General features: G+C 40.9%; 1 protein-coding gene across 4 annotated transcripts in view; it reads right to left on the bottom strand.

The window, feature by feature from the left end:
• Positions 1-13514, bottom strand: part of LOC110965791 (centrosomal protein of 128 kDa) — a 61332-nt gene that overhangs the window by 12926 nt on the left and 34892 nt on the right. For 3 of the 4 annotated variants that reach the window (XM_051936558.1, XM_051936559.1, XM_051936560.1), the window contains 3 exons: positions 10559-10618; positions 6544-6736; positions 1122-1171 (listed from right to left, as the gene is read on the bottom strand). In XM_051936558.1, the coding sequence (XP_051792518.1) occupies positions 1122-1171; positions 6544-6736; positions 10559-10618 (303 nt within the window). The remainder of the gene's footprint in view (positions 1-1121; positions 1172-6543; positions 6737-10558; positions 10619-13514) is intronic. The other variant, XR_007936711.1, reaches the window with a different exon arrangement.

Genomic DNA, 13514 nt, shown 5'->3' with positions numbered 1-13514 from the left:
GTGAAAATGTACTGGAACACAGTAAATTGTTTACGGCCGTACTGTGCAGTATTATGATAGTATTGGTTTTGGAAGCACCCAGAGAGTCCAGGTAACTTCTCAAAATGGTGGATGAGCAGACAGAAACACGGTATATTCATGTGAGGGAGGGGAAAGAAAAACAGACAGAGAAGAATAGAGTGTTCCAACAAATGGGCAACAAGGGAAGGAAAAACACAGGCGAGGGACAGTCTGTAGCGCACAACTTCTCATCACGCACACCGACACACTCGCACAAAGACAAACCGCTCTCGCCGCTCATGCAGCTCCTGACTGATGTTCCCTCTCTAACGATGCATAAGTGATGCTATGCCTCTTATCTGCCACTCAAACGCACACCTGCTCTTCCCTCCAACCGGCTGCCTCTCCCTCCTCTGCCTGTAATGTGTTCATGATTTCTAACAGGAGTGCTGTGTTTTTAAACCCCCCTCCTCAGCCCACCCCTAACTTATTCTTTTCTTCTTTTTTTTTTAACTCGTCTACGTCCTTCATTCTGCCCGGCTTTCCCCTCCACATCTCCCTCCTCATCCTTCATAATTAAAAGCTCGGCTGCGTCTGAGAGGGCACACGAGCTCTGGCAGGTGCCATTATGCAACCGCAGATGGGACCCTGGCATCCGACACACACATGAACACACTTAGACTCTCAGACAAAAGCTCGTGAAGGACGGCGTCTTTGCAGACACTTTCATTTGTGTGTGTGTGTGTGTGTGTGTGTGTGTGTTTTGCTGTTTATCGGGGAATAAAGTGCCGGACTAGGTGAGCTGGTGGCCTGCCAAGTGTCGCTGCTGCGGTGCTGAAAGACAGAGGCGAGGCCGCTGGCGGCTTTTAAACTCCAAGACTTCATGTCTGCAGTAATTAGCTACTTGTCCAAGCAAGGCTACAAGGAGTGTGTCGGGCCCACAGCTGTGCCGCGATGTTTGCAACACACCATCACACAACCCAGCTGATGTGGAGGAAATGCTATGTTTGCACTGCACTAACCCTCTGTACTTGTACACATACAGTTGAAATGAGGTCAGCTGGATATTAAAAAATCCACTATTTAGAATGCGGCATGGCAGATGAAAACACGATGCTGACCTGAAGGCTTCTCATTTCGTCCTCCTTCCTCCGACTCCTCTCCAGCAGCTCTGAAATGAGCAGGAAAAGATGTTGCTGTTGATGAACTCAGCTGTCAGATCTCAAAGTAATAATATCTGTGCTGCATATTCAGGGAAACGGCATTTTACTTGTTCATTTCTTTGACATGTGCTCCATCTGTGCATACATAGTATTAATATCTGTAGCAGAAAAAGAGCGGAGACATCTAGTCTGTTAAGATTTTGCCGGTAAAATGCCAAAAACTGTCTTGTTCCAGCTTCTCAGATGTGCTATCCTTTGTATATGTGGGGTTTTGGCTGTTGGTCTGACAAAACTCAGGCTATAAGAACCAAAAGGAGGATCAATCTTTTATAGACCGATTGCTTACTAAAAAATAATTTGCAAAAATAACTGCAACACACAGCTCAACCAGGACTCACCACAGTGATGTTTTAAGTGGGACTGAGCCTTTTAACCTCCCAGCACATGAAGAAAGTGATTTTTTTCTGACTATATTATTGATTGTTTTGCGGTCATGTGATAAATGTATTCCACTGCTTCAACCACAGTCTGCTGTTGGTGGATTATTTTTACTCCGGCAGGTATATGAAAGACAAACTCTGCTTGTGTTTGTTGTTGATTGCAGCACCAAACTGTTTTTAATTACAATCGCTGGCGGCTTAATGAGATGTTGATTTAGAGGAATAACTGTGAATTTACTGAGCAATTTTGTTTTATTAAGCAAATGCCACAATGCTTCATTCTGCCTGGCATTATGCTGTGCAGAAGGAGCGTTTTGCAGACAGTCGTAATAAAATGTTTACATTACAGAAAGAGCAAATCGAAAGAAAACGTTCGTCAACATTTTAATTAATCTTAATGAAATAAAATCATAAAGTATTCTTCTGCCAGTAACTGAATTTAATAATAATGGGCTTATTGTCCCAACTTGGCTGCTGATTTTAAACTAGACTATTGTTTAAGTTCACAGTTGCACCGCTGATAACAGACTGAAACATGACAATAAGAACTGAGCATCAGACGTACACAATAAAGGCTGATTCATGGGTTCTGTATCCCTCTGCATAATGTCTATCCCTGTATACCTACATACTGTTGCAGACCTGTGGACCTGACAAGCAAGAATTGTCCTTAAAGACCCCCTGGAGTAAAAATCTACTTGTTTTTTTTACAACTTCTTAACATGTCTGGATGTTTTCTATATGTTAGAAGACACATCATGAGCAAAGAAAACCGTCAACACCATAGCTGTGCATTTCCACCTTAAAACTGCGTTTTGTACAGATGACAACCGAAACACAGACTGAGACTTTCAAACGTAGCAAACCTAAAGAACCAACCCTGCTAACCAGTGTTGGCAACACCTCAGTAAGGAAAGTAGCTATTGGCTGTCCTAAAAGCCACTAAATGATGTCACTGCCTAAGTCCAGGCTCTCCGTTCTCAGGGGACTGGACTTCTGAATGTCCCAAAGGTCTGTAAAAAGACGGTGAGGGAACAGGCTTTTTCTTTCCGGGCACCTACATTGTGGAACAGTCTACCTGCTGAAATCAGGCAGGCATCGTCCATTAATGTATTTAAAACTAAGCTGAAGACCCACCTCTTTTCTTTTACATATGAATCTTAAATTGTTTAACTGATGTCTTTTTTTACTGTTCTGTTTATATTGTTTTTATTTTTATCCGTTTTTATTTTTGTGTACAGCACTTTGACGGAAAGCGATTTATAAATAAAGGTATTATTATTATTATTATTAATTTTCATATTTTTTCATTTGCATGCAATTGTAATCAATGTTGTAGCAGAGAGGAATAACATTGTGGGAGAGACAAAAAGTGAATATAAAACACCCAGAATATGTTTTTGAACTAGAGACTATGTGAGTCAAATGCAGTGATTTACTTTAGTGTGACGGTGAAGAAACATTTTCATTTACATCCTGCTCTATAAGCCATGATAGGATCTGCAGTGACTCATTTGCCATCTGGACGCAGAATGGTGTGGATCTCCTGACTGTTGTGGGGTCACTGGACTGACACCTGTGATGCTTTGGGACGGGGAGGGGCTCACAGAACGATGCTTGCTTTCACGTCAGAGTCTCTAAAACACCTGAAAAAGTCACTAGATTTGTAACTAGCTGCTTTTGTTTTAAAAAAAAAAAAAGGTCACCAGGAGGATTTGGACAGTAACTAGACTTAGCAAGAAAGTCGGCAAGTTGGCAACACTGCTGCCAACTTGCAGGACTTCTGAATCCTTAAGCTCATCAGAATCAATTTCCATTTCAAACATGTATGAGTGAATTGTGAAATGTAGAGTAGTTTTACATTGTTTGAGTGAAGTCATGCGTGAGATAAGGGTGGAAAGACTAGAGTAGGTAACCGTGTAGTGACATCCACGCAGCAACAGACTTGTGTTACTTCTCTGAAAGCACACAACCCAACTGCAGATAAGACCTTCTGCAGACATACTAGTAAGATTGCTCACTTGTTTGTCTCATCCTCTAACTCCTGGCATGTCACCAAATTCAATATCCAGTTACCTGTAGATGACCGAATCTCCACCTCCTCAGATAAATGTCCACAAACAGAAATCTGTAATACTTGAAAATGCCAAACACATCTTTCCAATAGAACAAATTCCCCAGTCTCCGACCTCCAGGTCTGTAAAAATCTGCTTGGAAACCAGCAGAAGAACGATCGTACTGGTAGACAACCGCCACAGTTATCTCTGCTGACTCACACTCAGCCCCGTCTCACCCTAAAAACTGTGGGATGCTCTGTAACAGTGGAACAACTGTTATCTACACACGCAGTGCAGACTTGTTTTTAAGGAAAAGGGCCAATAGGGAGCACTGCACAACTGATGAAAGGTCTCGAGGAAAACGCACAGCAACTGCAATCTGACACAAATAAATTCACCGACACAAACGCTGCACATCACACGGTGGCCCTGCAGAGAGCTGGCAATAACGGCTAATCTGCTGAGATAAAACAAGCAGATATAGGATCTCATAAGAACGCTGTTTCCAGTCTGATAATAAACAATAATTAGTATTTACAGCACTGCACGGTGGAGTATATTCCTGCAAATACGTCACCGCTGCATGGTGGGAACCTGTACGATCTGTCTTGCTCTTCGATAACACAATATAAGAATCGCAGCTAAAATGTGTTACTAAGGAGATGTGTTCAAATCAGAGCTGATAAAATCCTTGCCTTCAATTCCAGCAGCCAGATGTTGTTGTTGTGACACAGAGATTACTCTGAGGTCTAATCAGTAAAGAGAGCATGCTTTAGCGATGCCTGCAGTGAAGACAGACAAGGCTACTTCTGTCAAACGGCTGATTAGACTCGATGACGGAGCAAACGGATTCCAAAGAGGGTCTGGGGACGAGGCTGGATCATCAGATTGCTTATCTGAAATGTGCAATGCTACCATCACAGCCAAAAAGCATACAGCGATAGAAGACGGATAGCTGGCCCCACTCTCTCTAAAGCTTTTCCATCGCCTTCACCAAGTCCAACTATCCTTCTGTCAAGAGTCTCGCAGCGTCTTTCAACTCTCTTGCTCTGTGTTAATGGGACACAAATTAGGTCCATTTCCCTGTATTGTTCGGATGAGGCACTAAAAACAAGTCGTTCTTCCTTTGCCAGTTACAGCTCATTAGGAGAAATTCAGTCAAGAACGGGGGCTCGGGACGGGGAAAAAAAAAAACAAGTCCATTTTCCATACGAGACTCAAAGTTCACAGCCATTAAGATGCTTTCTCAAACATTTGTAATCGTAAACAGACAGACAGACCCGTGTGCACAGTCTAAAGAAAATACAATGCATCAGAGAGAGAGACAGAGGCACAGACAGCCATTTTCGTAAACATCCATTATGACACGGCACACAAAAAACACTCCAGTAATACGGCTGCATTGAATTAGTTATTGCTCTAAATGATGGTGTGATTACATGTAAATGAGGGAGGAAGAAAACAGCAGATCAGACCGTGAATAGACTGTATCTGTCAAAAGGAATGGTTAAGGAGTTTGCATACCTCCTTAGGAGCTGGCTATGGTAAATATTTACGCCTCGTCAGCATCAGTAAGTCAGCAGACAAACATTTCTTGTTTAATGCTCTTTTTTAACATATCAGCTTTCTGACAAGGAAAACTGACACCGACTGGTCTACAAAAAGCACGAATATATGCTAGGGATAGACTGATTATCAGCCTTGTCAATAATCGTGGTCAATATCTGGCATTTTTCTGATTATCTGTGTAGGCATCTTTATTGCCCGATTACTGATAATTTAAATGCGCTACTTCAGGTCTGATGCAGCCAGCCCTCTCTGTCTGTCATCACTCTGTGCTCTCGGAAAGGTTTTACAAGCAGAGACGGCAAAAATTGAGCGAGAAACACAAGCCGTTGCTACACATCAGTAGCCGCTCTCTCAGTGGCTAAGGATGTGCTAACAGCTAAGCTATAAAGCAGCCCTAGATTAACCTGTCTGGGCTGAAAGAAAAACAAGAATGTACCCACCTGTGACATCTATAAGGTCTGACTGACTGCGGATTGTGTCATTGTGTGCGTTTGTGGGTGGGGTTATAGGTTCATAATGTTGTCTGTGCTGTTTTTCTTGGTGTTGTTGGACCTCTGACCACTTTAACTGAAAAGCCCAACCAGCGACAGGAGTTGCAAGTTAGCTTAATGCCATACACTCTATATGTAATGCATCAGAAGTGTTCTATGTTAATTGCATGGTCCCTGATCAGATAAATGAATAAATATATAAATAAATGAAACAGAGTCTGGAAAACAATGATTAATAATGCTTCAAGATATGAACCTTATTGTCCTTTAAATGTGGTGAAACAGTGAAAGATTAAGAAAATAAAGAACAGCAGAAAACAGACTGATGAATCTCAGTCGATTCCGCATAAACAGAGAAGAGCGTCCCAATTCAATCACTACTTTTTCTATTTTACATATTCAGTTAAAGCCACCTTTATTAATGAAGAGGCTTAATTATGAATGACAGGTTTACTGCTATCACATGCTGTTAAAACATTACATCTAATGTACACTACCAATCAAAAGTTTGGACACACCTTCTCATTCATTATTTCATTTTTTTACACTGTAGATTAATACTGAAGATAACACATCTCTGTTTACAACATAATTCCACGTGTATTGTTTTAGTTTTGATGTCTTCAGTATTAAGCTACAATGTAGAAAATAAATAAAAATGATCATTTCCAAATATCGTTTATCTGCCTTTCTTTAGTGCCAAAAATTGGCATCGGTCCTAAAAAACAAACAAAACAAAAACCCGCGTCGATCCCTATTAGATGCATCAGTAGAATCATAGTGAGTGAAATCAACACATAGTGCTTTTCTAATTAAATTCTACCTTTCTTTTCAACACTGAGCGAGTGCATGAGCTTCTCCTGTTGGTCGAGGCGCTGCAGGAGAGTCGCCTGCTCCGAGTCCCGGCTCTGCCTGAGGGCCTTCAACTGATCCCGGGTCTGTTGATGCTGCCTCCTCAGGCGCTGTTCTCTTGTGTCGCGATCCCGAACCTCCTCACACAGCCAACGCAGCTTTGTCTGGTTGGTTTAATGAACACACACATGCATTAGACCGGCTTGGATTTAAAAGTCTGTTTGGAAACTTCAGGAATCGGAGCATTAGGGAGACCTCAGTCCTCACCTCGACACAATTCAAACACATGCTGATGATAAAAACTATTTTCCTGATGTAACCAAACACGTTCTGCTCCCACTGGGTTTCCCGATAGAAAAATCGCACAGTGCTCTATTCAGTGCAAAGGACATCACGCTGGAACTTAATTAAGATCCCCAAACTGTCTGATAGAGTATCTATAGAGAATCCTAATTTTCCCTTTAACCCATTTAAGCCGGGAACGCATTACCGCAGTTCTACCATTAAACCCTGGAGCACTGTTGCGCAGTTCTTCCATTGACGCCGGGAAAGCTTCTTTGCGCTAATCAGCTGTTTCTTCTATGACAAGTGAAAGCAATGCCGGGAATGTCAACTTGTCCCTGACAATGAGAAAGTAAGTGGGCCAACAGTTTATGGCTGTAAACCATGCAACCTACCTCTGCACATTGAGTGCTTTGGCAAGCACTATCGCGTTTTTTTTTTTCTTACAATTTTGACTGAAACAAGTGCTGCTCTTTGGATTGTCACTTTATTGCCTGCAACTTGAAAATGTTTTGCACTGAAAACTTTATTGATTTATAATCATTTTATTGTTTTCATATTGTTGAGTTTGTTGATGTTTTCAAATATTTTGTTGAAGGTTTGTATAAATAAACCCCACTTATCATGAAAGCCACAGTTCTAAGCTCTCAAATACTTTTGGAATTTTGTCTCTATCTGCTTCAGAGGCTGAGAAATCAAATTTTTTTTTTCCACAAAAACTCAGGTTTTAGGGGGTTATTCTAAAATCAAACACAGGCTTTTAAGGCCTTTTTTACCAGGCGTTTTAGGCCTAAATAGCCAAATCCTCTCATGAAAATGTTACATTAACTCTTCTGTCTAATAAGGTTTCTACTTCATCACAGTCCAAGCTGCAAGTTTCAAACTTCAGCTTAAATCTGAACACGATTCTGTTTTATTTTGTTGTTTGGCTGAATCAAGATTGAGGTATTCAGTTCAAATTCAGAGAGAAGATAGACAAAAGGAGTCCAGTAACTGTTCAGAGGAAACACAGTGGCAGTGCAGCAGAAACGTAAATATATTTTCAGTGTTTCCTACAACAGGTTGTCACAGCCGTGCTAAATGACTGGCTAAATGGGTCTTCCAACTGTGCACTGTAAGCCTGTAAATCATACCTTCGCTTTACAAACATAAAAACTCTTAACAAGGGCGCTAATTATCTTTCTTGTTCTCCGGTTCTATCTGCGTGTTTTATTCCTGTAAGTTCACAGTACTCTGGGAGCGTTTCTGACAGCAGATATACATTATGGTCATAAACACTATTAATCGTGCAAACACATTTTAACGCCCTATCGTGCATCACCACCGCAGCCAGTTATTATATTTATATTATGTTTCTTTTGTGAATTTATGATACGAAACGGAAGCTGCTTTTGTCTTGGAAAGACGCCAGGTGGAAACCATTATTGTGTGGGAAAGGCGATGATGGCAAGAGGGCAGCACATTAAATTACAACCGTTATTCGTAATTACTTCAACTTAAAGAGCTGTACTTAAACAGAACACCATGATATTTACATAGAGGAGCAAACACCTGTAAGAACAAGACGACATGGTCATCAATATCCCCCGCCACATGTGATGTCTATGAGTCTATATCCAAAATAGGGATCCAGAGCCATAACTCTGTTAAATATTATCGCACAGGTCTCATTTTCGAACTTGATCAAGGTGTCCATGGTGTGAAGCTACACACTAAATTTCGTAATCCTAGCTGTAATAGTTTCCGAGAAAAGCTGTCCCCTTCATCTTGGACGGACGGACGGACGGACGGACGCCAAATCTATATCCCCCTTTTCCACTTCGTGGAGGCGGGGGATAATAATGCACAATAAATGAATTCAGGGTAGCTTACAATTGTTCCTCTTCAGTTACTATAGAAACTTTGTTTGAAATGCCAGAACTTAAGTTTACTTATAAATTATAGGCAGGTCTCACCACACAGCAGCCATCTTCCTATCTAAATGAAGGAAAACAGAGCTGTTGAGTGGTCCCTTGTCTATTGCTGTGGTAGACGAAAATCCACAAAGTAGCGACCACAATTTACCGTAATTTCTAGACTATTGAGTGCACCTGAATATAAGCTGCACCCACTAAATTTAAAAAGATAAAACGTTTTGTACATATATAAGCTGCAGGTGTTCACGTTCTAACATGAGATATTTACACTGAAAGTTTTATTTAAACTTTTAATTAAATAAATGCTTTTTTCCCCCTCCCCAAACAGTGCCTTTAACATGGCAGTAAAAAGCATTGAGTCAGTTCACGGTGCCGACTCCAACGTCTCACTATCGATTCATTGATGGCAAGCTAACGTCCAGCAGCTCTGTTCCCGCCTTCCAAATACAATTAAAAAATCTGCGATATAGTGAGACTGTGAAAAGGGAACCGCGACATGGCGAGGGATGACTAACTGTAATTTAAATGATAGCTGAGACAAAAAAAATCAAGTCTGATAAAAACAGGTTGAGTAGTTTGGCAACTTTGGGTTTAAAGAGCAGTTTTCTCTATTGGTACGCATTCACACAGGGTTACAGCACTGTGCTTCTGTCCCAGTTTGGTGTTATAAAGAAGACAGTTGGCTTCTTGAAGTCATACAACTGCCATCTTTGGAGTAATGAAATTCTTCCACAGATTTAGATACAATTCTTTACGCAGTAAGTTTCTACCATGTAACATCTCTGAAATTAGTGCTCAGCTACAGGAAGAGGTGGTTCCGCTTCTCCTTTCAGCGTTCATCTGCTTCCATCTAACCCTGTCTTCTGCATCCTCTTCTCTCACACCAGCTAATTTCATGATACCACTCTAAATTCTGGCTCCAGATCAACACGTGTCTGATCTGTGGTTACTTCCCTCACAAACCTACCCATTGCTTGTTGTTCCCTCATATGCTGATTGTCTCTTTTTCTGTTCTATCCTGTTCTTGCTCCACTTTACCCCAGCAGGCGAGGCAGACGGCCACTCTCCCTGTGCCTGGTTCTGCCGGAGGTTTCTTCCTGTTAAAGGGGAGGTTTTTTCTTTCCATTATCACCAAAGAACAGCTCAACGGCACTCATTTGGAATTGTTTGGTTTCTAATATCGTACATCATTACATCATGTGCCCTGAAATGATTTCTGCATTGAATTAACACTCTCTGACAGCAGCGGCCACAAAAGCCAAACTCCTGAGATTCCAGTATGGCCACGAATCCACTGAATGCCACAGGATGCTTATTATTATTGTTGTTGTGTCGTATTTAGAACAGAATAGATCCTTACTGACACTGTGAAACAAGAAAGGCAGTTTAGCAGCTCCTGAGCATTTACACTCTTCAATATTTTTTTTTAATCGTACCAGCACCATCCGTTTTTTTGTTGTTTTCTTTTGCTTTTGGTGCTTTGACTAGCAAGATTTGCACCTTATTTCCCCTATTCTTCTTACATGTAATATGTGCGAGCTACCAGATATCTTGAATTTCCAAAAAGAGAGTAATAAAGCATCCATCTATCTATCTTCCTGCTACCAGCCACCACAGGACACACCCAGAGGTCCAATCAGAGCTGCTTTGGCGATACGAGGGAAACAACACAATATCAGGCAGGTGGTTTTAATGCTGTGGCTTCTGTTCTTGGGAATAAGCATGATGCTCATTCTGATAGTAAATCATCTTTCTTGCTCTCTCCACAGCAACATGAATTAAAAATACCTTGGTCTCTGCTAGCCAGCGGTGGGGGTCTTTCACTAAGCTGGGTCTTTGGGAGATCGCCTGTTAGAAGAGAACAGAAACAAATGCAAATGTCAGCTCTCCTGCTGTTGTTAGCATGCATTACAAAGCCTTTTCTTAACGTCTACAATGCAACAGAGTGGGAATTTAACACATTTTGTAAGTCGTCTGTATGAAAAAACAGTTATAGTTACAGAAGGTAAAGAAAAAGATAAAACATGAATGAAAATGCGGATGGATAAACACCAGGACAGAAATCAGAAGAAAGGGCCTCCTGTCAAAACCCTTAACTTTTGTGAAGAGCAGCTTCTGCCAACTTAAACTGGCGTGCATGTGTTAAACAGCCTATGACACGACACACAGTGGTGCACGTACACCTACACAGAGGTTGCGCGTGTCATAAAAATGAGCTCAGGGAGTGTGTTCCATCCTTTCCTGACAAGCTTGTCAGCATCAGCAACACAAACTGACTGTCTGCCAACTCTAAATGACCGCTGACACACACACACACACATGCTTATAACAAAAAGACAGATACACAGATAAACAGTCACATAACTAGATGCTATTCTTCTGAGAGCACACCTCCATCAGTGTTATGCTACTCGTGGAATTTTCAGCAAAAGGTGAACAATCCCCCTTAAACTTCATTAGCGGTTTGTCTCACATGAGCTGATGAACACGTTTACTTGCCAATACCTGAAACTGAACACCTCATATTGCAAATCTTGTTGAGAGAGCTCGCGCCAAAACCGGTGTTTTGGCGCGAGCTCTCGCACGATTTCGGAACGAGATTTGCTTTCAAGCATCCTGAGGTTTGGATACAGACCGCAACAAATAGCGATCGCCAGGTAATGTGGAGGTTTTTGTTCACTTCTCATCTCTAGTATGTTGTGGGACACTCATTGAGACTATCCGAGCTGGTCAGTGTGGGGAAAAAAGCACGTTGGGGCAGACTTTGACGGGGGGGGGGCAAATTGCGCTAGCTGAGCTGCTAGCTGAGCTGCTAAGCTGCCTGCCTGGCTAAATACTGGAGCTTTAATTTAATTTCTCCATCACTCACATGTATGAAAGGACATATGAAAACAGACCCCAGGTTGAAAAAAACCGAAGTTCCCCTTTAAGTGGCAGGATATCTTTTTTTTTTGTGCCTTTTTTAAATGGTGTTAATACAGACAGGTAACATAGAACAGAGAGAATAAGACTTGTAACAAAAGATCTTGTAGTTAGATGTTACGCTTTTTAACCAACAGGCCTCTAAGGTCACTTTGGCAGTTTTATGCCAAAAGCTGCCGCTGTGCTTTCTTTCATACAACCATTAATTGAGGATTTGTTTTTTTACCGTGTTTACTGACTGTGCTTGCACTTGGGAAAATTTGTCTCTAGCCACTGTGGCTAAAGTGCTAGAATTTTGTTTAGCCACATTTAGACACACTTTTTCAGTATCTGTACTGCGGCACGTGAAGTTGTGGACAAAAGACAAGACAGTTGAGGACATCATCTTGGGCTTTGGGAAATACTGATACAATATATTTTTCACCCTTTTCTGACAGTTTATAGAACAAATAATTAATCACTCAATTGAGAAAGTAATGGACAGATTCAAAAACAATGAAATGACCAATTAATTGCCAGCTAAATAGCAGCTGAAGGCCTGAATAGCAATAATACAGGAAGAAAAAAAACGATGGATAATGATCGGAAGCATTCGGGTCGTTCCGGTTATACTCGGCAGCGCTCTTCAGTAAAGGAGACGCGGTTTGTTATTTTCTTTGATTATCGCTCGGCAAATTACGAAAAAGTTGTAAGTTAACCCTTTTTTCACATTTATTAGGCAAAATTAGCTTCGTCACCGTGGCTAAACATGCTAAAAATGGCTTCGCCATCCTGAGTAGTGGCGCAAGCACAGACTGATGGTTCAAACAAGACTAAAAGTCAGCAGTCATGCTAACAGCTGTGTAAAGCTGCACTCAGGCACAGCGGTGCTTTAAGTTTAAAGCTGCATGCTCATAAACACTGATGTTGAGCAGTATGGATATATGGATACCATGGGTCCTGTGTTTGACTGCTGTCTGGGATGTACGCTTCCCTTCACTCTCAACAGCTGGGATAGGTCAGTTTTTGGTCATAAATGCAGAGAGGATGCTAATTTTAAACTATTTCCTTCACCTATAGTCAGCCGGTTTAACAATAAATGACTGAAATGAACAAAAAACAACTGACAATACTTAAAGTTTACTGCAAAATCAGGTTCTTACACTGGTGATTTGTCAAACTTGAATTACACATTCATTAGCAGATAATATTTGCTTTATTTTTTAAAATTGTTATTCACATCATTAACATAGCATTAATCTCTTCCATTCTTTTCTGATATCAAAATAATCCTCATACCTGATCTACATTATGGAATGATTTATTTGCGGTAGTTACCAATAATCCAGCTGCTGGAAACAGCTGCACAGCTGGAGCAGATGTCCACAGATACAGTCACAGTAAATTTTATCAGGCTAGGAAATCTGTCAGTATTTAGTGCCATCTCCAAAATATATCTATATTTACAGCAGAGTGACGCCAACACACTTAATTACTTTAGTTTGAATGTTGCAATATTTATATATTTGTTATCAAAGCAAATCTTAAGTATTAATTGATATCTGATTGTTAAATAACTATTAATTAATCAATCATTCAGTAGCATCTCTAGCATAAAGGTCATGAAAATAAACCAGAAAAATTGTGATTTTTTTGCTGATAATGGGACTAGACGAAACATCAATGGATAACAACTGATTATGTGGGAAATTTCAAATTATTAATGTGGGCGTTGTATTGAACTGCTGTAGCAATTTACCATCCATCTACGTTCTAACCCTCGCCTATGGTCATGAGCTCTGGGTAGTGACCGAAAAAACAACACTGCAGATACAAGCGACTG

This window comes from Acanthochromis polyacanthus, chromosome 16 (genome assembly GCF_021347895.1).
Source record: "Acanthochromis polyacanthus isolate Apoly-LR-REF ecotype Palm Island chromosome 16, KAUST_Apoly_ChrSc, whole genome shotgun sequence".
Lineage (NCBI taxonomy): Eukaryota > Metazoa > Chordata > Actinopteri > Pomacentridae > Acanthochromis > Acanthochromis polyacanthus.
Note: the sequence above shows the minus strand (reverse complement) of the source record. Positions and strands in the feature narration are given on the sequence as shown.